At 38.8% G+C, this 25,545-nt stretch overlaps 1 protein-coding gene across 2 annotated transcripts in view; it reads left to right on the top strand.

Annotated features, from left to right (window-relative positions):
• Positions 1-10,064: 10,064 nt before the first annotated feature.
• Positions 10,065-25,545, top strand: part of klf5l (Kruppel like factor 5 like) — a 60,403-nt gene continuing 44,922 nt past the window's right edge. For both annotated transcript variants that reach the window (XM_067996984.1, XM_067996983.1), the window contains exon 1: positions 10,065-10,368. In XM_067996984.1, the coding sequence (XP_067853085.1) occupies positions 10,201-10,368 (168 nt within the window). In that variant the 5' untranslated portion in view covers positions 10,065-10,200. The remainder of the gene's footprint in view (positions 10,369-25,545) is intronic.

The raw sequence follows: 25,545 nt of genomic DNA, 5'->3' as shown, positions 1-25,545 counted from the left end.
ACAGCACTCCGAGTGTGGTGGTCTAACCAAGGTTCTATACAAGTTTAACATAACTTCTCTGCTTTTCAATTCTATCTTTCTAGAAATGTACCCCAATGCTTGGTTTGCTTTTTTTAATGGCCTTATTAACCTGCTACATTTAGTGATTTATGTATCTGTACCCCCAGATCACTTTGCTCCTCTAGCCCATTTAGACTCTTATTATCCAAGCAGTATGTGGCCCCCTTATTCTTCCTACCAAAATTAAATACCTCACATTTATCATATTAAAATTCATTTGCCAATTACTTGCCCATTCTGCAAGTTTATTAATGTCTTCCTGTATTTTATCGCAGTCCTCCTTGGTATTAACTATACCCCCGAATTTGTGTCGTCCACCAATTTTGAAATTGTACTCCCCATTCCTGAGTCCAAATCATTTATGTAAATGGTGAACAGTGATCCCAGCACCAATCCTTGTGGAACACCACTTCCCACCTTTTGCCAGTCTGAATAACTACCTTTAACACCTACTCTCTGTTTTCTGTTTTGTAGCCAGCTTGCTATCCATTCTGCTACCCTTGAGACCCTTCTGGTTACTTCGTCAAAGAATTCAATAAAGTTGGTCAAGCACGACCTTCCCTTTTGAAATCTGTGCTGATTATTCTTTATAATATTTTCGGTTTCTAGATGTTTTTCTATTCCATCTTTGAGTAAGCATTCCATTATCTTTCCTACCACTGATGTTAACCTAATTGGTCTATAGTGCCTGGACTGGTTCTATCTCCTTTCTTATATATAAGAATAACATTAGCTTTCCACCAGTCCTCTGGCACTATTCCCTTTTCTAAAGAATTTTTATATATATCTAATAGTGCCTCTGCTATCTCTTCATTAACTTCTTTTAATATGCGTTGATGCAATCCATCCCAGGGGTTTTATCCTCTCTAAGTTTGATTAGTTTGTCAATTTTCTTCCCCCTCTTCTATCTTAAATGTCTCTATATATTTTTTGATCTCTTCTTCTAATGTCATGCCCACCATGTTAGTCTCCCTGGTAAATAGTGAGGCAATGTAATTATTTAATATTTCTGCCATTTTGCTGTCATTACCTGTGAGTTTATAAGAACATAATAAGAACATAAGAAATAGGAGCAGGAGTAGGCCATCTGACCCCTCGAGCCTGCTCCACCATTCAACAAGATCATGGCTAATCTTCTATCTCAACGCCATTTTCCTGCACCATATCCATATCCCTTGATGCCTTTAATATCTAGAAACCTATCGATCTCTGCTTTGAATGTACTCAATGACTGAGCCTGCACAGCCCTCTGGGGTAGAGAATTCCAAAGATTCGCCATCCTCTGAGTGAAGAAATTTCTCCTCATCTCAGTCCTAAATGGCCTACCCCTTATCTGAGACTGTGACCCCTAATTCTAGACTCCCCAGCCAGGGGAACATCCTCCTTGCATCTACCCTGTCGAGCCCTGTAAGAATTTTGTATGTTTCAATGAGATCATCTCTGATTCTTCTATACTCTAGAGAATACAGGCCTAGTCTACTCAATCTCTCCTCATACGACAATCCCGCCATCCCAGGAATCAGTCTGGTGAACCTTCATTGCAATCCGTCTATGGCAAGTATATCTTTTCTTAGGTAAGGAGACCAAAATTGTACACAATACTCCAGGTGCAGTCTCACCAAGGCCTTATATAATTGCAGTATGACATCTTTACTCCATACTCAAATCCTCTTGCAATAAATGTCAACATACCATTTGCCTTCCTAATTGCTTGCTGCACCTGCATGTTTGCTTTCAGTGACTCATGTACAAGGACACCCAGGTCCCTTTGAACATCAACATTTCCCAACCTCTCACCATTTAAAAAATACTCTTCATTTCTGTTTTTCCTACCAAAGTGGATAACTTCACATTTTTTCACATTATGTTCCATTTGCCATGTTCTTGCCCACTCACTTAGTCTGTCGATTTCCCCTGGAAGCCTCTTTGCATCCTCCTCACAACTCACATTCCCACCTAGTTTTATGTCATCAGCAAACTTGGAAATATTACATTTGGTCCTCTCATCCAAATCATTGATATAGATTGTGAATAGCTGGGGCCCAAGCACCGATCCCTGCAGTACCCCAATAGTCACAGTCTGCCAACCTGAAAAAGACCCGTTTATTCCTACTCTCCATTTTCTGTCTGTTAACCAATTCTCAATCCATACCAGTATATTACCCCCGATTCTATGTGCTCTAACTTTGTTCACCTACCTCCTGTGTGGGACCTTATCGAAAGCCTTCAGAAAATCCAAATACACCACATCCATTGGTTCCCCCTTATCTATTCTACTAGTTACATCCTCAAAGAACTCCAACATGATTTCCCTTTCATAAATCCATGTTGACTCTGCCAAATCCTATTATTATTTTTTAAGTGTCCTGTTATCACACCCTTTATAATAGATTCTAGCATTTTACCTACTACTGATATCAGGCTAACAGGTCTGTAGTTCCCTGTTTTACAATCGTGTGCATCCCTTAGTGGCCCTATCCCTATCCTGATTTTTCTTTTGTTATTCATGTGTCAGTAGAATACTTTATTATTCCTTTTTATGTTCCTTGATAATTTGATTTCATAGTTTCCCTAGCCTTCCTAATTGTTTTTTTTAACTTCTTTCCTAACATTTTCATTTTCCCTTTTATCATCCTTTCCTTTGTGGTCTACGTTCTTAGTGTATGCTTTTTTCTTCAGTTTCAATTTTGCCCTTTTTTCTTTATTCATCCATGGTGTATCATTTCTCATTGGTTTGTTCTTGTTTTTTAGTGGGATATATTTCTCCTCGACTTTCCACTGCTATTCTATTTCTTTGTACATCAGTAAATTTTTCCAGTTTATTTTCCCTAGTTCCATTTTCATCCCCTGAAAATCAGCTTTTTTCCAATTTATTACTTTGGTCTTTGTCTTACTTATGTTCTTCTCAATCTTTACCTTAAACCTTAATATGTTGTGATCGCTATTGCCTAGTTGTTCTCCTACTCTTACTTCTCTTATCTGTTCTGGTTCATTTCCCATTACTAAATCCAGCAGTGCTTCCTCTCTTATTGGGGTTTTTACATTCTGGGTGAGAAAAGAGTTCATTGTAAAAACTTTATTCCCTGCACCCCTTTACCTACCTCTTCTTGCCACTTTAATTGCAGATAGTTAAAATCTCCCATGATTATTATTCTATGTCCTTTACTCATTTCATATATTTGCTTACATATTTCTTCCTTTACCTCCTTTCCACTATTAGGTGGTCTGTAGTATACCCCTATTAGCATGATTGATCTCATCTTTTATTTCAATCGATATGGATTCTGTTTCTATCCTTCTGTTAGTGATGTCCCTTTTTTCTACTGCCATTATGTTATCCCTAATTAGTGCAGCTACACCATCCCCCCTTCTTCCTCTCTATCCTTTCTGATTACATTATAGCCTACAATGTTTAGTTTCCAGTCCTGTTCTTTATGTGGCCATGTTTTAGTTATTCCTATTACATCTGGTTCCTCGCTATGGATTATTGCCTCCAGTTCCCCCATTTTATTTTGGACGCTGTGTATATTGTTGTACAGGCAGTTTAATTCATCTTTAATAGTTGTTCCTTTTACTTTATTTTTAGCAGTCTTTTTACATTTCTGTTTTATAACTATATTTGTTCCTTGACCATTTATGTTTTCTTTATTCCTCGCCCTGGTCTGACCTTTACACTCATCTCCTGTCTCTTTAATCTTTAAGCTTTTGTTATTACTACCAGATCCCTCCCCCCATCTTGCTAGTTTAAAACCTTATGCACTGCCCTATTTATCCATTCTGGTTCAGGTGGATCCCATCCCAATGGTACAACTTTTTCCTGTCCCACTACTGGTGTCAGTGTCCCATGAAATGGAACGCCTCCTTCCCACACCACTCTTTCAGCCACACATTTACCTGTCTGATCTGCCTAACCCTATGCCAATTAGCACATGGCTCAAGTAGTAATCCCAAGATTACCAGCCATGAGGTCCTGCTTTTTAATTTAGTTCCTAACTTCTGATATTCCCTTAGCAGGACCTCCTCCTTGTTCTTCCTTATGTCATTGGTGCCCCATGTATCCTCCCCTTCCCTTTCCAAGTTCCTCTCCAATTGCTCTGAGATGTCCTTTACCACTAGGTAGGCAACACACCCTCCTGGACTCTCGTTCGTGACTGCAGAAGACACTATCTATCCCCCAATTATTGAATCGCCTCTGACTACAACCTTTCTATTCTGATCCTCCCCCCCTTAGACTGCCTCATGCTCCACGGTGCCATGGTTAGCATTTTGGGCATCCTTCCTGCAGCCTTCATCCTTATTCTCACATGTATCAAGTACCTCATACCTGTTGGATAGGATTAGTCTCTGGGGAACCTCCTTCTCTACCGCCCCCTCCCTTATGTGTCAGAGTGTCTCTAACTCACACTCCAGCTCAAAGACTCTGAGCCAGAAAGTCTCAAGCCAGAGACATTTACTGCAGATGTAGCAATCCGGGACAGTCTCACTGTCCACAAACCCCCACATATTACAGTCCTGACACACAGCCTGTACCGCCATTTCTAGTTTTTATTTATTTAATCAGTAGTTTCTTTCTAGGGCTAATGCAATCGCTTGCGATTTAGGTTATATTTAGTGAATGGATTTAGCTTGATTTCAAAATAATTACGAATTACTTAGTCTTTTTTTATTAATGTTATGTATTTTTTATTTAAGTTTTAAAAGTTGATAGATTTAGTTATAGTCCCTTAGTTTAAATCGCCTAGCATCTCCTTCCCCCTCTGCTCCTAATTCCCACACTCACCAAATTCCCAGTTGAAAGTTCTTCCACCTTTAGCAATTCATTCCATTAGAGGTTCACTTTCTGTCTTTACCTACCTCTGTTCCAAAAGAAAGAATGAAGAAAGGATTTGTATTTACATAGCACCTGTCACATCCTCGGGACATCCCAAAGCACTTCACAGCCAACAAATTTCTTTTGAAGTGTAGTCACTGTTGTTTTGCAGGTAAACATGACTACCAATTGTACACAGGAAAGTTCCATAAACAGCAATGAGATAAATGACCAGTTAATCTGTTTTGATGGTGTTGCTTGAGTGATGAATGTTGGCTAGGAGACTGAAATAACTCTGGCGCACTTTCCCCAAAGATGATCCAAAATGCCTGACAAGAGATTTTCTGACAGAGAGAATTGGTCTCGCAACACCCAGCGGACCTTCCTGCAAATGTGGAAGTTGGCAAACCTGACAAAAGAATCAAGTATCTGCCCAAATATGCATGCTACAATGTATATCCTCAGAACTGTTATTCTTTTACTGCTTGTCCCTCCAAAACTTTCAAACAACAATACACTTTGAATGCCTTCCATGCATGAACATACAGTGGAATGGCACAGATAAGTGTTGTAATTTACATTGGAAGTTGTTGTCGCATTTAAATCTACAGAGGCTTCACACAGCAAATCCTTCCAACATGTCCAAGCTGCATAATGCATATTAATTTACTGATACACAGGATAGACTACAGGTTGGACAGATACTTGTCACTGTATGTGCTCCCTCAAGTTACATTTCAAGACTGCTTCTCTGCTTGCAGGACAAGTTGGCACATGAAAAAGGGAACAGATCTGAATTAGAGAAAGGTCCAGAAATGTCAAGCCTTTGACTCTTTTTGAGGGGGTCACTCTGTACATCCTTGCCTATAAAAGCATCAAGAGGGTAGAGGAAGTTGAAGCTAGAAACCTGCCCCAAACCTAGGGCTTGTTCCAACCTTTTCTTGTTATGCCTTGTTCCCTTCCTCAGTCATTGTCACACAGACATAGACACAACTACAGCAACATCACATATAGTATATTTTAATGAATGTATCTCAGTTTGACAGCATGAATAGGAGGCAGCATTGTTAATGTAAGCTTGAAAGGGCACCCTTGCAACACTGCCAGGGCCCTGAGCAAGCCAGCAGCGCACAGCACCCTGTTCCACTCTCACCAACATTTGGAAGCACCAGGTCGCCTACACAGACCCTGGAGGATGCAGATAGTGAGCTTCAGGAGACAGCACCAGGCAAGTCACAGTGCAAAGATGAGTAGAAGCAAATGATGGTGCCAGATGAGAAGCAAGAATCTGCTATTCAGATGGTCGCATAAATGCCATCAATGGCCCCCTGTACCTTAAGAAATCTAGCAGTATGGTGAAATTTAGTAGGTGGGTAATGCTCCTGTTGCTTTTCAGTGGGGAAGAAGATGAAAATGCTGGCTTTGCTCAATAATGTATCAGTCATCTGTTACTGCATCTGTAGACAGATTCTGCATATCTCTCCTATGCTAGCCTGGAAAGAGGCAGAGACATAAAAGTTGAGGGCAGAAGTGACCTTGACTGTGATTGACAGTGCATTCCCTATGGTGGAGGTTGGCTGCCAAACTTATTGCAGCAGGTGGCAACTGCTTCCCTGCTGAACCAGAGATTTTGGAGGCAGTTCTTCTCTATCATTGTCAGGCAGGTGTGCCTGGGCTTGTAGGTGTTATTTATGGCAGAATGGTGGGTACAGGCAGTTTAGGACTGATTCTACCCAATCTCCTGGCATGCCTTCTTTGCCCTCTTGTATGAAATCCTGTGAGGGTGCATTGAAAGTGACCATATCTTGCAAATGAAATGGCTGAAAAAAAGAATGAATGTGTACCTCTAAAGGGATCTCTTCCCAACTGTTGATAAACTTGCAGACTTAATGCTGGTTGGGATGAGGACAGGGAATCAGGAAAATCAAGAGTTGTATCGTTATGCTGTCTTTTGGATAGCAGTTCAGTATGTAATGACCAGTAAGTTCCCAAAATTACGACTTTCTGGCATCTACTGACTCAGTTTGCACCAGTAGGAATTTATACCTAATGGTGACGAAGGCCAGCTTCCATCTTAATTCCAACTATTTTCTTTTAAATTGTATGAAATAAAGACAGAAATCTCCCTATTGTCACAGAGACATTGAACTCTAACATAGATTTTTAAAAATTATTGCACTTTGTTATAGAATGGAGGAAACTATAAATCAAATAGCTTAAATGTAATTTATTCTAAGATTCTGTGCTGTGTTAGCTCTATAATATAAGGAAGATGAATTCCTGAAATAAGCAAAATTTTGCATTGCGGAATGAACTTGCGTAACGTGTATGTTGTGATGCAGGGTGTGCTGCCAAAGCAGTGTTTCTTCTTCTATCCAGATTTAGCTGCAGATAGTCACTTGATCACACCAGTCAAACCTGCTTTGTAAGTAACACCACTTCTAAAAAAAATTCAACAAAGTTATTAGTACATTTTTTGACCAATTCGGAACCATCCATTCAGACTACATTATTCCAGAGAACTGAAGATGTTATTGTCTACATAATACACTGACAGTTTATTTAGAGCATAAATCTGCCATTAGCTGTTTTGCACTCCAAAATGCTGATTTTATTGCCTTTAACATATCAGGGACCCACCTTTTAAGTGACCCTTCCATTTCCCTGCCACTAGAGGTGGTGATGAACTTGAAAGAGACATGACCACTGCCAACCTGAATGGCTGAAACTTTCCTATTCGTCTCTTTAAATGGAGGGTTGGCACTATTGCCAATTCAGATGCAAACCCTCCCTATGGCCCAGGATATCATTTTCACTGTGGTTTTGGTTGTGATCTTATTTAGCTGCAAGGACTGAACGGGAGGCACGATAATGGGTGGGATCATAGCCTGAATTCTGAAAATTGCTTTGTTGGTGATGATGCAAATCCATTAATTAATTCGCTCTCCTCTGAGTCAGAAGGTAATGGGTTCAAGCTCCACTCCAAGATTTAAGCACATAATTGAGGCTGACACTTCAGTGTAATATTGAAGAGGTCATTACTCAGATGTTAAATCAAAGCTCCATCTGCCTATTCAAGTGAAAGTAAAAGATTTCATAGCACTATTCAAAGGAAAGCAAAAAGTTCTCCTGGTGTCTTGGCCAACATTCATCCTTCAACCAACACCACCAAGAACAGATTAACGGGCCACTTACTGCATTTGGCAACTTGCTGTCCAAATTGAAAAAGTAATTCTTTGGCTGTGGAGTGTTTTGGGATGTCCTGAGAATGTGAAAGGCACTATATAAGTGCACATTCTTTCTTTCTTCTTATATGCTCCACTATTAATAACTCAAAACAGTAGGCAATGAAAATGTTGTCATAATTTTTCACTGCAAACCTCCTATTGTTTTCTTGATTTTTACTTCTCTTCCTCCTACCATTTTCAAACCTGCAAATTGATAACAATGGCAGCTCAGAATGAAAAATACCTCTGCTCACTACAAGCACTGGGAACATTCGCAGCTAAGTAAGGTCACAAATCAAAATCATAGTGAAAATGATATCCTGGACCACAGGGAGGGCTTGTGTCTGAATGGTCTCAAATAGCAAAAACAGTAACTAAATTAAACTAAACAAAAAGGGAACCTACCCCGATGAACAAGTAACATTTTATAATAAAGTAGACGAAAAGAGGAAGCCTGCTGTTTTCTTCTGGTCTGGTGCTGCACATTTACATGCAGCTGCCTAATCTACAAGCTTTTTTCAGCAACAGAAATAAGCCACAATTTGACCTGAGGATTGACTATTTACAACAAGTAGATAAGGTGAACTTAAAGAGTCAGGGCAGGTTATAGCTCCACTTTAGCAGCAGAATAGTGCATAATGCTCCCCAGCCGGCCCCTACCTTCCACCCTCCATAAACTTAAACTCATCCAAAACTCTTCTGCCCATATCCTATCCTGCACCAAGTCCCACTCGCCCATCACCCCTCACTGACCTAAATTGGCTCCCAATCTACCAAAACCTCGATTTTATAATTCTCATCCTAGTGTTCAAACTAAGTCAAATATGCTGGTGTCAATTTTTGTCTGATTACATTCCTGTGAGGGCACCTTGTGACATTTTACTACATTAAAGGCGCTATATAAATGTAAGTTGTTGTTATTGTAGGAACTGCAGGACTATAAAAGACTCTGCAGTCTACCTGGCTAGTCCCAAAAACAACAAATACTCTTCAATTGCCTACTCCCTCAACTATCTGTGCAATTCTCCCTTAATTTTTTTCACACTATCCTCTCTCCGCTGCTTTCCTGTGTGTGTTTTTTCCCCACAAGTTCACCAAATAAATCTAAACTGTGCACCTTCTATCTTCTAGGCTTGAGCTCAAGTTCCCTGTTTTGTCTGTGTTAGGTGGTATAACATGCCTATCATAATGAAGCAGCATATCCTTTGACTTAGTGTAAGTAACACCAAGGGAAATCTGCTATTGTTTATATATGTACAGATCTAGGCATACATTTAGTGTATATTGTGTGACGTGTATAGGATAAAATCTTCAGACACTTCCAGTACAATAATAATTTGAAGTACTACTTCCCCCTTTAATGAGGGCACGTTTGTTTTTTGTTAACACAGTCAATAAATAGATGACTAAAGCTGTTAGTTTCTATGACAATTCGACATAATCACCTTTTTTCATGTTTCCTTTCTCTTTAAAGAGCTGAAGAGCCCAACCCTACATTGGCTGTTAAGTTCAGGCAATTTTTGCAGTTATTGCATTTTTATCAGGACTTTTAACTGTGGTAATAAATTGTTGTTGAAGTTTCAAAGTACAGAGTTTACTATGCGTCTGTTAGATTTATGTAGAGACTGATTTGTTGTCATTGTTTTACTATTTCCAGAAGAAAGCAACGCAAGAGTTATATTTGCATTAAAAAATTAAAACTTTTTCTTAAAAATAAAACTCTGCATTTCGCAATCGTCGGAATTGCTCAATGCGGGGGTGTTGCGTCGAAGCAAATCACCGGGTTACTCCGCCAAACCAGTTCGGGTCCCGCCCCCCCCTGACCTAACCCCTCCTCCCTTTCCGCCAGTCCGTTTGATTGACAACCCAGTCCGGGCCGCTATTGGCCGACGTGTTGTCAATCACAAGAACTGTGTGCAGGTATAGTTCAGGTGAGTGACACATGAGATCAGATCAGAGTCAGGCGAGCACCGCGCAGTGTGGGATTCCTGTGGGAAATTTTGGATTTCATTTGATTTGATTTGTCTTTTATTCATTCTTTTCATTATTATACAGAAATTTTTTTTTTAAAAGTAAGGGTGCAGGAGATCAGTAAAGAAAGTGATGTCGAGCAGCGGGCTGGCGATCAGTGTCCCCAACACTGACGAAAACGCTGTTTTTACTCAACTCAAACCAGTGACCATGGCTGACGGCGCTTCAGAGGAGCAGTCGGTGTTTGAAGACATCAAACCGTCTGTGAGGATGCTGGAGAATCAGCACGACTTGGCTCAGGTAAGAGCAAAATAATCCGACCTCCTCGTGTTTTATTATTTTTTCACCCCCCCCCTAAAAAAAAAGTATAGTTCAAGTCACGTCTGTGGTAAGAACTTGACCGCGCCACAGACCAAAAAAAAAGGTTTTTCTCTGTGAAAAGTTGGTGCACTTTTCGTCAGGTGCTGAGTCAGGATGTTTCGGAAAGTTAAAGGGGAGTTGAGGACGGTGCTCGCGTGTGACGGGCAGGATGAGAATCCGACCGGCTAATTCATCCTAAAATGAAATAAAATCGGTGCAGGTTGTGGGGCCTTTTAATCTACAGGGCACATGTTTAAAAATCTGACCAAATCGGAAGGCGGGCTTTCTCTGGTGGGATCGACCCCGAACATTCAGAATGTGACAGTGTCCGGGGCTCTAAGTGTAAAGTAAAACCAATGTGTATTTAATTTTTAAAAAATAAATCGAAGGGCTGTGCTAAATGGTTTGAGATTAGTGCAATTTTTTTTCAAATTCGTTTCCTTCGCAAATTTCTGTGACTGTCTGTTTCCCTACCATGTTATTGTTGCAAATCTAATGGAAGTTTTCATTCGTTGAAATTCAGTAGGAACTATTGAGTTTTCTCCCTTTTATGTTGAATGAGATTTGATACTTAGATCGTATACTGTCAAAGTAATTGAAAGTAGGTCAGGGAGACATTTATAAACAGATTATTGAAGGAGTTTGCTTATTCTCATGTGAATTATCAATAGACAATATATTTTAATAATTTATCATTGTTTAAAGTTGAAATGCATCAACCCGAAATAGCACATGTACAAGTCCGTTAGAAACGTTTCAGGAAGTCCTGCCTAAAAAAGTAGGAAGTAGCCAAACATGAAGTGAATTTTGTTCAATTAAAAGAGAAACAAAACAAAGAACGGAGTTTTGAGGAATGTACCCGTACAGAAAGTTTAAGTCCCTGACTCTGTGTCTAGACTCCTTATCTCTGTGCTGCAGGCATTCAGGTGGGAAGCATTAATGACTTCAAAAGTTTGTGTCAACTGTTGAAGTCCGTTGAGCATTTCATGTAATTAGCGTAGGATCGGGGAGGTTTGAGACTATGAAAGCCATTTTAATTTTAATTAAAATGTGATCCTTATCCTCCTCTCTTCCACCTTGGTGCACAGAATAATACATAGATATTTGTTTTTGTCGGACAATATCTTCAGGTTTTGAGACAAGCAGAGAAGGAAGTGCCAAATAATGTGTAATGTCCACTGTTCCTGGCTAGTGTGGTAAATTGAATCGGGAACTTTCGGTGGCTAGTTCTATAATCAACTTGTAGTCAATTATAAATTTGTTAAAATTAATTCACGAAGGTTGTTATATTAAAAAAAATCGAAGTTGACGTTACATATTCAGTTTTCAGTGTTAGCTCCTGCCTTCACAGGTTCTGATCTATGAGTCCTTGCTACAATGTTACATTCCTTTTAAGTTTTAAATTGTAGGTGTGCTGGGCACAGAGACAGTTACTGTGTCTGACTGGGATAAAAAATAAAACAACAAAGAGCCCTCTGACTCAAATTGCACAGCAGCCACAATAGAAGCCATAGAACCAGTTGTTGTAGTTTATAGTTTCAGGAACAAGCATTGGTAGTGATCAGATCCATGATCATGACCAGGAACCAGTCTTTCAATCTTCCATTTGGTTTTGTCCTTTTATTGAATTTTTAATGATAGAATGTGGATTTAAAGCATTCTTAAACAAATGTTAAAACAAGACCCAAAGTCATGTGTCGTTTATGGCCTTGTTTAGCAGGAACAGTTTTAGCACTTGCATTGCCTCCTGCCACATTCACTAAGGTTTATGATAAATGTTTGTTTTGTGTCATTGTATCATTAGGGTACAAAGAATATTCAGGAGGATTCCACTTTAACCTTTGATGCATTTGTATAGAAATGGAAGGGTTGTGCAAAGTTAATAATGTCCTGTCAAGATGAGAGCTATGGAAAGTAAATTGAAGAGGTCCCATGTTGTGTGTGTTTACATGTTTAGCAAATAATTTGCAAATAGCTTTCCCGAAACAATCTTGTTTTGAAAAAGAATTGATTCCCTTAAATCAATATAAGGAGCATGTTACAACTTATAATATATTTTTATATAAAACATTTTTTATTTTTTTACATTAATCTGTGCGCATTTGCACCTGTGTGTATGTTAAATGTGTGATATATATACATGCATTCTGTACATAAACACTGGTGTAAATTAAAGGTAATATAGCAGTCTCCTTGAAGATTTTCAAAATATCTGAAGTTTGTTTGAATTCAACTTTATATTAGGTAGGAAGCTGAATGATAGATTGGAGTGGAGCTCTTAAGGGTGTGTTCTTTAACTTTTATCTTGTTTCTGCCCAGGCGTAGCGCTCATCTACTGTTAATGTACTAATATATATTAATGACTTGGACTTGGGTGTACAGGGCACAATTTCAAAATTTGCAGATAGCACCAAACTAGGAAGTATAGTAAACAGTGAGGAGGATAGTGATAGACTTCAAGAGGACATAGACAGGTTGGTGGAATGGGCAGACACATAGCAGATGAAATTTAATGCAGGGAAGTGCAAAGTGATACATTTTGGCAAGAAGAATGAGGAGAGGCAATATAAACTAAATGTATTATTCCAAAGGGGTGCAGGAACAGAGAGACCTGGGGTATATGTGAACAAATCTTTGAAGGTGGCAGGACAAGTTGAGAAAGCATTTAAAAAAGCATACAGGATCCTGGGCTTTATAAATAGAGGCATAGAGTACAAAAGCAAGGAAGTTATGTTCAACCTTTATAAAACACTGGTTCAGCCACAACTGGAGTTTTGTGTCCAATTCTGGGCACCGCACTTTAGGAAGGATGAGAAGACCTTAGAGATGGTGCAGAAAAGATTTACTAGAATGGTTCCAGCAATGAGGGACTTCAGTTACATGGATAGACTGGAGAAGCTGGGGTTGTTCTCCTTAGAGCAGAGAAGGTTGAAAGGAGATTTGATAGAAGTGTTCAAAATTGTGAACGGGTTTCGATAAAGTAAATAAAGAGAAACTGTTCCCATTGGCGGAAGAGTCGAGAACCAGAGCACACAGATTTGAGGTGATTGGCAAAAGAACCAAAGGCGACGTGAGGAAAAACCTTTTTACATAGCAAGTAGTTAGGATCTGGAGTGCATTGCCTGAAAGGGTAGTGGAAGCAGATTCAATCATGGCTTTCAAAAAGGAATTGGATAAATACTTGAAGGGAAGAAATTTGCAGGGCTACGGGGAAAGAGCGGGGGAATGGGACTAATTCGATTGCTCTTACAAAGAGCTGGCATGGGCTCAGTGGGCCAAATGGCCTCCTTCTGTGCTGTAACGATGCTATGATTCTATCATTCTAATGTGGCTATGGTTTTAAAAAGTAGAAAAAGTAACTTTTATAAATAAATCTCCGCTTGTCTCAAAATTTGAAGATATCGCCTGACAGAAACAAATATTTATTTATTTATAAATCTATTTATAAATAATTTAATAACATTTTTAAAATGAGGTTAATGCTTTTGGGGGTTAGATTTAACCTGCTGAAATACCAAATGTATTAAATTCCAATGAATTGCACACATACAATAAAAGATAATTGTACATGTCACCAACAAAAGTCTTTGCTTATTTGCATTGAAATATTCAAGGCATATAAATGCCATTGCTATGATTTGAAATCAAAATGAATAATGTAATTCTTTGCTAAAATCTAGTTAAGAACCTTGACGTTGCAAGATCTTGCCTTCTTTATAAATTATGTGGTAATGCATTGTCAACAATAAATTTTTAAACTGAATATTCAATGGAAACACAGCTAGAAAAAGAATCCCAGGATGGAACATACTGCAAAAATGGATTGTTATGGATTTTAATAGGGACAATCCAGAAGTAAAGTTATTCTTTATTATCAACACATGATGGAGCAGTTACTACATGTGCTGATAGATTAGAATATCCTTAGACGTTGAGGTATGGACTAAATTTTACACTTTGTCTAGAACATTCTTTGAAATATATTTTGTTCAGCACTGTAAACACTGGACTTCAGGCCTTTGGAATGGGAAAGGTTATGTTTTTAATGAAAACAACTCTTTTTATATCTTTTTGATTGAACATTTACAAGTTTGCAGTTTCAGTACCTGTATTTCTAGTAATACCTCCTATTTTCAATCTCATATGGTAATGCGCTCTCAAAACCAAGCTGCATTAAGAGGTCAGAACTAAGCACCATTTACATCTTTTTTGCCTCAATGTACAGTTCAGTAATCAACTGCAATTTATTATTCACAACAGTTTTTTAAAAAAGTGTGAATATTGTAAATCAAAATATATATTTTTAAACTTGTTTTAATATGAATAAGTAGAATATTTGACACATATTAAATCATTTTTGTTTTAAAATTTTTCTTCATCTTAATTGAAGTTTTTTTTTGGAGGGATTGGGATACAACTGTAGAAAATATAATTTTTGCACTTTCTGCATTATTTTATGCTTTTAAGTGAAATACTTATTTTAAGTGACTGAATTCATGTAGACTGTTATCATTGTAAGTCATCGGGGAAAACCATTATTTCTCCAGTTAAAAATTGTTCATAGGTTTTGAATGTAAAGTGCTGTGCTTACGCCTTCCTCCCCCAACCCCGGGCTCGCTATACAGGCTGCAATAATATTTCAGGCAAGTCTTTCTCTGCTAGACATTTATTGGGCTTTTTTTTCTGTTCCTGTTAATGTCCAGCAAATATTAATACAGCCAGGATTTCAAGAGATAACATTTGACATTTTTTAAGCAAAGTGCTGATCAGTAGTAAGATATTCAAATATAAAATATAGATGAAACAAAACTTTGGGTTCACTTTTTTGAACCTGTGTTAATATCCAATACATGTAACCTGCACATAAAAGATGTGTTTTAAGAGAGAACAGCCGATGTTTTGTCCCAATTTGCCTGTAAATTATTCATTTACAATAACTGGGCTTTCTTGTAACTGCCTGACATTCCTTAATTCAATTATTCTTGTTATTTCTGGCTTCAGTCATCGTTGCTGCTAAATATTTTTTTACCCTGAAACTAGCCTTAATCAATAAATAAGCTCTTGCATATTACAAATGATTATTTAATGGACTAGTCTGTTATGGTATTTCTGTGCTGGAGCTAACTGGAAGTCTCAATATACAATTATTCCATATACAATTATAAACTTTCTATATTTGAAATAGGCAGCATCATTCTTATCCAGTTACCTGACTTAATCTCTGGAGATTGTCTGGTTTCTTTGTAGTTGCAACATATTTCATTGGGTACTACTGTTTCTTAGCAAGATTGTAATTTTTATAGTAAATTGCAATATTCATATTTTATTGTTAGCAACCAATTCTAGCCCTACAAATTGATTAGTTCTTATTATCCAAGTATTATAAATCATTTCTTCTGGAAAAAAGAAATTAGTTTGACTGAATATTGATTTGACTTTGGGACTATCTTTTCTAATTGTGCCTATACCTGTCTTCCTATGATTGTAAGTGCCTTTTGAACCTAGGCTATATTCTTTAGATGTGGAGATGCCGGTGATGGACGGGGGTTGACAATTGTAAACAATTTTACAACACCCAGTTATAGTCCAGCAATTTTATTTTAAATTCACAAGCTTTCGGAGACTTCCTCCTTACCTGAGGAAGGAGGAAGTCTCCGAAAGCTTGTGAATTTAAAATAAAATTGCTGGACTATAACTTGGTGTTGTAAAATTGTTTACTATATTCTTTAGGAATGCTATTACCAAATCTACAAACACAGTTATTGTCTTAAATGAACATTGCTGCTTTTAAAGAGTTAAAAGTAATGAGGACCATCACTAGAGAAGAGGATGTTGCCAATGTAGCAGTAAAGGAGGAGGTAGCAGCGATATTGGATAGGATAATTAGATACTTTAAAGATTGGCTGTATTCAAAGTAGAAAAGTCACCCGGTCCAGATGGGATGCATCCTAGATCACTGAGGTCAGTAGGGTGGAAATTGCAGAGGCTCTGGCCAAAATCTTCCAATCCTCCTTAGATATGGGGACAGTGCCAGAGGATTGGAGGATTGCAAATGTTACACCCCAGTTCAAAAAAGGAGAGAGGGATAAACTCAGCAATTACAGACCAGTCAGCTTAACGTCGGTGGTGGGGAAACTTTTAGAGGCAATAATCCGGGACAAAATTAATTGACACTTGGAAAAGTATGGGCTAAGAAATGAAAGTCAGCACGGATTTGTTAAAGGAAAATCATGTTTGACTAACTTGATTGAGTTCTTTGATGAAGTAACGGAAAGGGTTGATGAGGGTAGTGTATTTGATGTTGTGTATAAGGACTTTAAAAAGGCATTTGATAAAGTACCGCATAATGGACTTGTTAGCAAAATTAAAGCCCATGGGATTAAAGGGACTGTGGCAGTATGGATACAAAATTGGCTAAGGGACAGAAAGCAGAGAGTAGTGGTGAACGGTTGTTGTTTGGACTGGAGGGAAGTATACAGTGGCATTTCCCAGGGGTCAGTATTAGGACCACTGCTTTTTTTGATATATATTAATAACCTGGACTTGGGTATACAGGGTACAATTTCAAAGTTTGCAGATGACACGAAACTCAGAAATGAGGTAAACAATGTTAAGGATAGTAATAGACTTCAGGAGGACATAGACAGATTGGAGAAATGGCCAGACACATGGCAGATGAAATTTAGCACAGAAGTGTGAAGTGATACATTTTGGTAGGAAGAACAAGGGGAGACAATATAAATTAAATGGAACACTTTTAAATGGAGTGCAGGAACAGAGAGACCTGGGGTGTGTGTACACAAATCTTTGAAAGTGGCAAGACAAGTTGAGAAGGCTGTTAAAAAAAGCATATGGGATCCTGGGCTGTATTAATAGAAGCATAGAGTATAAAAGCAAGGAAGTTATGCTAAGCCTTTATAAAACACTCATTGGGCCTCAGCTTGAGTGTTGTGTTCGATTCTGGGCACCATATTTTAGGAAAAATGTCAAGGCCTTAGGGTGCAGAAGAGATTTACAAGAATGGTACCAGGGATGAGGGATTTCAGTTATATGGAGAGACTGGAGAGGCTGGAGTTATTCTCCTTTAGAACAGAGAAGGTTAAGGGGATTTGATAGCGGTGTTCAAGATCATGAACAGTTTTAATAAAGTAAATAAGAAGAAACTGTTTCCAATGGCAGAAGGACTGGTAACCAGAGGACACAGATTTAAGGTGATCGGCAAAAGAACCAGATGGGACATGAGGAAATAAAAAGAGTGCTGGAAAAGCTCACCAAGTGAGGCAGCATCTGTAGAAAAAGAAACAAAATTAACGTTTCAGGTCGAAGACCTTTCTTTCCAGCATTTTCTGTTTTTTTTCCAGATTTCCAGCATCTGCAGTATTTTGCTTGCGACACGAGGATGCATTTTTTTTTTACGTAGCAAGTTCTAATGATCTGGAATGCACTGCCTGAAAGGGTGGTGTAAGCAGATTCAATAGTAATTTTCAAAAGGGAATTTGATAAATACTTGAAGGGAAAAAATTTATAGGGCTATGGTGAAAGAGCAGCGGAATGGGACAAATTGGATAGCACTTTCAAAGAGCCGGCACAGGTATGAAGGGCCGAGTGGCCTCCTCCTGTGCTGTACCTTACTATGATACTGTGAAATGAAATCTGCTCAACCTTTTCTGTAGCATGTTCCAAGTTTACACTAAATCCTGAGTACATAATAAAAGTAATTAAAACAAGTGAAATAAAATAGCCACCATCTTTTCTATGCACCTTCACAAAGGCATTTTGTAATTCTACCCACAGTAAAGACTTGTTGCAAGAGCTCAAGTGAGACCCAACATACATGAACTGTGAACAACCTGTATTAGCACAAAGTCACCCCAACAACCAAACACATGACTCAACCCATGAAACTACCCGATAGTAGCTTCTTTTTTTCCTTGTGAAGCAACTCAGTCAGTGAGTTGCTTCTTATTAACTCATACATCTCCTTATTAGCTCATTGTTGCCAGTTACAGCAAGGTTCTACAGATTTAGCATCCATTTTATATACAGTGCAGCTTAACTATGATTAGAGGTGAATGTGTCTTGGTGACTCCTCCCCCTATCTGAAGGAGAGACTGTTCTTCAAAGCCTTCTTATCGAATCATGATTACATTTAGTTGTGAATTATTTGAAGTCACTTTAAATGGTACTCAGGGTTTCTTACTTATCTTAATTCTTTTAGGTCTCCGAGTAAGAATCCTTACTCAATCTTGTAACACAGATGAGAGTTGTAATATAACAATAATATATATATTTAAGATTAATGTCTAAGACATTATATACACACCAAGCTTTCAGTTAAGTTACTTACATTTACTTTAGTATAGGTTTCCTTTTTGCATTCATTTCTTGAATTCTAGCAGTCATAATTTTTGTTGAGCTTACCCTTTGCACAAGTGGTTAGAATTTACAGGAGAGAAAGTGATAAAGATGGACTGTTGGTAGTAAACGTCAAGGGTTGGAAAGAAAATGTCACAAGATTTTCAGGCCGGATATGTCCTGTAATCTGATCAGTAACTCTTAAAAATGTATTGTCTTTTTCTTGTCCCTCCAACTTTCTCCATTTCTGGCACTGACTTATGCTGGGGTATGGTGTTACTACCAGCCCATCTTTAGTACCTCATCCAAGTGATCATTCTTGTGTTGGCAAGCTGCTGCACTATGGGGGATATAGACAGGCTGGGTGAGTGGGCGGAGATTTGGCAGATGCAATATAATATTGGAAAATGTGAGGTTATGCACTTTGGCAGGAAAAATCAGAGAGCAAGTTATTTTCTTAATGGCGAGAGACTGGAAAGTACTGCAGTACAAAGGGATCTGGGGGTCCTAGTGCAAGAAAATCAAAAAGTTGGTATGCAGGTGCAGCAGGTGATCAAGAAAGCCAACGGAATGTTGGCTTTTATTGCTAGGGGGATAGAATATAAAAACAAGGAGGTATTGCTGCAGTTATATAAGGTATTGGTGAGACCGCACCTGGAATACTGCATACAGTTTTGGTCTCCATACTTAAGAAAAGACATACTTGCTCTCGAGGCAGTACAAAGAAGGTTCACTCGGTTAATCCCGGGGATGAGGGGGCGGACATATGAGGAGAGGTTGAGTAGATTGGGACTCTACTCATTGGAGTTCAGAAGAATGAGAGGCGATCTTATTGAAACATATAAGATTGTGAAGGGTCTTGATCGGGTGGATGCAGTAAGGATGTTCCCAAAGATGGGTGAAACTAGAACTAGGGGGCATAATCTTAGAATAAGGGGCTGCTCTTTCAAAACTGAGATGAGGAGAAACCTCTTCACTCAGAGGGTGGTAGGTCTGTGGAATTTGCTGCCCCAGGAAGCTGTGGAAGCTACATCATTAGATAAATTTAAAACAGAAATAGACAGTTTCCTAGAAGTAAAGGGAATTAGGGGTTATGGGGAGCGGGCAGGAAATTGGACATGAAGCTGAGTTCGGATCGGTCAATGCCCTGTGGGTGGCGGAGAGGGCCCAGGGGCTATGTGGCCGGGTCCTGCTCCGACTTCTTGTGTTCTTTAGATTTGTGGTTGGGATCAGATCAGCCATGATCTTATTGAATGGCGGAGCAGGCTCGAGGGGCCGATTGGCCTACTCCTGCTCCAATTTCTTATGTTCTTATGTTCTTATAACCAAGCCTGATCCTAACCTCACCAGTCATACACTTTGTAGCATCAATAGGCTGAAGGTGATCCTCCCTAGCCCAGGATCACCGAGGCTAATTCTCATGCCCTTACTACCACCTTGGCTGAGATCAGCTAATTCAGCAGAAACAGGGGACTGTTCCTGGGATCTTCCTGTCCTGCACTGTTCAATTCCTCATAGGAATGTATTTTCTTAAAAGGATTGTAAACGTGAACATTTTTGCCAAACTACTGATCAATTTCAGAGACCATTGAAAGATAGAAAGAGCATAGTCTGACTTGGAATTATTATTTGTTAACATTTATGGGGAATGGTAAATGAAGATAGTGGCAGCACTAGAGTTACTGTATTATATCAGATGGAAATCAGTTGGAAAGGCACAGCTGCATTTGGGACAGACACTAGAAAATAATCACTGGTCCCAATTAAGTTCTCCCTGTTCCAGATGCCATTTCTGTTGAAATGATTAACAGAAAAACAATTTAACAGGAGGTTGAATTGTTGCCGTTTTAAATCAAAATAAAGACATTGCAATACAAGCTTTTTATTAAATGACCTTAAGTCAAATAACAGTGAACTGACATAATTGTGCCACAGCAGTTAGTGGTAGATTTCTAATAATTGACACTGTTTTGTCAGTTGGAAAAATGTAGGGGAGGAGGGGAGAGCAGTTATTTCCTTCTCTGTTAAGGAGCGGAAGCAGAATCAAAATATGGGTAACCAAATTAAGGCCTATGAGACATGTAGGACCTGGACAAATACACTCCTCCTCCTGTTAAAAACAGTGGATGTCCAAAGGGACTTAGGGGTTCAGGTACATAGATCATTGAAGTGTCATGAACAGGTGCAGAAAATAATCAATAAGGCTAATGGAATGCTGGCCTTTATATCTAGAGGACTGGAGTACAAGGGGGCAGAAGTTATGCTGCAGCTATACAAAACCCTGGTTAGACCGCACCTGGAGTACTGTGAGCAGTTCTGGGCACCGCACCTTCGGAAGGACATATTGGCCTTGGAGGGAGTGCAGCGTAGGTTTACTAGAATGATACCCGGACTTCAAGGGTTAAGTTACGAGGAGAGATTACACAAATTGGAGTTGTATTCTCTGGAGATTTGAAGGTTAAGGGGTGATCTGATCGAAGTTTATAAGATATTTAGGGTGGATAGAGAGAAACTATTTCGCTGGTTGGGCATTTTAGGAGTAGGGGGCACAGTCTAAAAATTAGAGCCAGACCTTTCAGGAGCGAGATTAGAAAACATTTCTACACACAAAGGGTTGTAGAAGTTTGGAACTCTCTTCCACTAACGGCAATTGATACTAGCTCAATTGCTAAATTTAAATCTGAGATAGATAGCTTTTTGGCAACCAAAGGTATTAAGGGATATGGGCCAAAGGCAGGTATATGGAGTTAGATCACAGATCAGCCATGATCTTATCAAATGGTGGAGCAGGCACGAGGGGCTGAATGGCCTACTCTTGTTCCTACGTTCCTATGTTCCCCTCCACCTTCCACATACATCTCAGGTTGCCACCTGTCCAGTTTTGGTCTTGATAGTCCAGTGTTTTCAATGGGCTGTGTGGAAATTTCAGAAATATATACTTTGTTTGATCCTTAACATATAAATAATATTTTCCATTTTGGTTTCTCATGATGTAGAGAAAATAGTTAAGAATTTCAATTAATTTTCATTATTAGCAAAGCAACAACAGAATTGAAGGAACAATCGTGTCACACGTCCCCCAACCCATCCCATGTCAAGTTTTGGACTTGGCAAAGAGTGAAAATCTTGTATATATCACATTATACATGAAGGACAGGTATAAGCTGGCTGGATCTCTCCAACCCTAACCCTCAATCCTCTGAGCCTGAGTGTTTGGTCCAACTCATGTTAGAAGCTTTGAATTCAGTATTGTGTAGACTTGATTTCTCTTTTGTAGTGAAATCTATATAGGTCATCTAAAAACCAGATACTGTTTCTTTAATAAAATCTGCCAAACAGAAATCTCTAAACAGACGGTGGATTTATTTCAACCTAGAAGTGTCTTATCCTACGTTGGTGTAACAAACACACTGCCCAATCCTTACAATGATAGCAAGGTAATCTGACCACATGAGTTTGCACTTTAAGTGCATGAGAGTTCCTGGGAACATTGCCACCAACAGCGACTATTTACAGTCATAAGGAGATGAGTTCTTTACAAAGTCGAATCTAAGTACTAGCAATTGCTTGAAACTGATCACCACTGCCCACTGATCAAGATAATCAGCTATTCTTATCAGTCACGAGTTTCGAAAACTCACACATATGAAAGTAGAGCCTAAGGAGAGCTTCATAACTGATTAGAAGGAGGAAGCCTCCGAAAGCTTGTGAATTTAAAATAAAATTGCTGGACTATAACTTGGTGTTGTAAAATTGTTTACAATTGTCAACCCCAGTCCATCACCGGCATCTCCACATCATGATTAGAAAGAAGATAGTGGTCTAGTGGAGCAGCCTACATTATCTGTTGCACATGGCAGTATTGTATATTCCTCTATTTTCTATTTTTATATTGGAGAATTATTGATGAGCATTGGTTCTAAATAATTTATCAATTTTTTGCGATATATGTTTTTTAAAACTTCTTCCCACCCTGTGCTAATACTTGGTTATATACTTTAATAGAAAGGAAATGATGTGTTTCCCTAATGTTGATGTTTGTCAAATTATCCTATAGTGAGGTGATATTTAGTACAGTATTAGTGTTGAATTCTTTAATATACCCTATAGACATTGCCGGGAGTATAGCAAAATGTTTTGTATCAGTTGTCTCATTTGTAACCACCGTGTATCACAGTAAAGCCCCAAAAAGCTTCAATAAAAAGATTGACACAAGTAAACAGGAAGAAAAAGTGGAAACATTGAATTATTAAATAACTATGACAATATCTTGTATAGTTTTTATTCAAATATCCATTGTTTAAAGTTTTTTTTTACAAGATTTAAGAACAGTACAGCAGTTAGGGCCTTTGGGTTACTGCAGGGCCTTCTCACTGCCCTATGCCTTGTAATTCCTATGCCACTTGTCCAGGTGCTGGACACCACCATGTTCGCTATACTCAAATTGCCAACGGTCCCTCCATTTGTCTAAATTATTTTCTTTTACCAACCTGATAAAAATTTTACGAGGGTAGAAACTCCACTTAAAGCCAAATGGATGAGTTATTGTTAAATTTGCAGGGAATTTAGAGGCTTCTTTAGGCTTCCAGTAGCTTTGGGCTGTTACAACCCATCACTTATTTTGTTTGATACAAAATATACCAATAAACTAAATAACGAGATAAGTATATGTGTACTAAGAAATGTTGTTCTGAAACAAGTGGTTGAGTTGGAAGGTTTGCTTCAGTCCACAATGCCTGACTAAGAGGGTGAGTTGGGGGCCATCTTGTCCCCAAGTCTACACAATACTGAATTCAAAGCTTCTAACTTTGAATTCAGTATTGTGTAGACTTGTTAGACCAAACACTCAGGCTCAGAGGATTGAGGGTTAGGGTTGGAGAGATCCAGCCAGCTTATACCTGTCCTTCATGTATAATGTGATATATACAAGATTTTCACTCTTTGCCAAGTCCAATTGCTAAATTTAAATCTGAGATAGATAGCTTTTTGGCAACCAAAGGTATTAAGGGATATGGGCCAAAGGGGTATGTCCCCAAAGACATTGTTAAAGCATACACCTGAAGATGTATGAGAGCATCACAAGTTATCGTTCTTTGATTCTCCTCGGAGGAAGCACCTCACTTCCACCTAGTGCCTCTCTTCCATCACCTAATGCAAAATTAATGAACTCATCCCATTCACATTCATAGGGGAGATACTTTCCTATCTTATAAATTTGTGCCTCAACATTCTACTAAACCTGGTATGAGATCTTAGTTTCCAGTTCTCTGGGACTTATTTAGCAGTGCATTTGTAGTGAAGCAGGTTCAGAAGAATTCAGAACCCCTTTGACCAAGCTTTTGGTCACCTGTGCTAATATCTCCTTATATGGCTCAGTGTCAAATTTTATTTGATAATTCTCCTGTGAAGCACCTTGGGATGTTTTACTACGTTAAAGGCGCTATATGAATACAAGTTGTTATTGTTCTATATTGGGAAAGTTGCCTTTGTTCCTACATTTACACAAGATTCCACAGTCAGATGTGGCTTTACTATGTGATTATTATTTTTGATACTGTACAGATTAGTGTTAGTAGCTGAGATTTTATGCTTCAGCAGAAACCTGACATGGAGTTAGAGCAGTCAGCCTTATTTGAATAATTTTAGCATGCTCCCAGTGGGATTCCCACCTGCACTTTGGGAGGGAGAGGGAGGAACATCAATGATGCAGGCCTCAGGCACCTGTAGCAGTGGACTGTCTTTGATTTTTCCCAGGGCATTTAAATACATTTTTAATAAAAATGTTTAAATTTTCCTGGGCAGAGGAACTGTAATCAATTACACTCCACGTGCCACAGCAACGCGATCCAATAGGAACATTAAAACATTTCAACTATCCAGTGTTGCCACGGTGTTAATGACAGGAAATACATTATTTGGCATTTTCCCTTCATGAGCATGTCAGATGAATATGGCCAACTTCAATAAAGCAGACATATTTATTGTTCTCTGTCACTTCTGACAGAAAATCCCAGAAGTGCTGCTGCCCATGGAGAGACAGCAGAATACCTACTTCGGGAAAAGGCATAACTCCATTGGATAATCTTCCATAGTGTGTCACCATAGCTCAGTCAGTAGCACTGTCATGTCTAGGTTAGAAGGCTGTGGCTTCAAACTTCACGACAGGACTTGCATGCATAATCTAGGTGCACATGAAGGTCCTAGCTGCCTGGTCAAGCAGTCGTTAAATCTGTAATAAGAAGTAGGTAGTCAAGGTCTTCTAGAAGGATGAGCTGAAATGGACCAAATGGGTCTTCGTCATTCACACTTCTGTTGTGAGATCTAGCACTAAACAGAGTGCAGTGTCCCATGAATATCTTCACACCAATATTCCTATAACTTATTCCATTCTGCTATATTTGAAATGGCCTGCATGATATCTACAATAAATAAAGAACAAGGGGTGAGGGAAATTCAAATATCCATCTTTCTGAAAACCATTCCCAACATGGTAAGATCAAAATTCTGACCTTCATGGGAAGCCACTGAGTACAGGTCAGAGGCTTCCCTTCACCATACAGAAGGAGGGAAAGGTGGAGGCTGGTCTTGTCTAGTCACTCTTCTATATCTGCTAGAGGCTGGTAACAGAGCAGTCTGTGTGGGGCCTTCCAAACAGTATTGTGGTCTGTCTTTGATTGGAAAGTGTGTTGTGCAGAGAAAGGACCTAAGGCAAAACAGGATATGTTACTAAATAAAAACTTTTAGAAATTTGAAATATCCCAT

Source organism: Heptranchias perlo, chromosome 15, assembly GCF_035084215.1.
Source record: "Heptranchias perlo isolate sHepPer1 chromosome 15, sHepPer1.hap1, whole genome shotgun sequence".
Classification (NCBI taxonomy): Eukaryota; Metazoa; Chordata; class Chondrichthyes; order Hexanchiformes; family Hexanchidae; genus Heptranchias; species Heptranchias perlo.
Note: the sequence above shows the minus strand (reverse complement) of the source record. Positions and strands in the feature narration are given on the sequence as shown.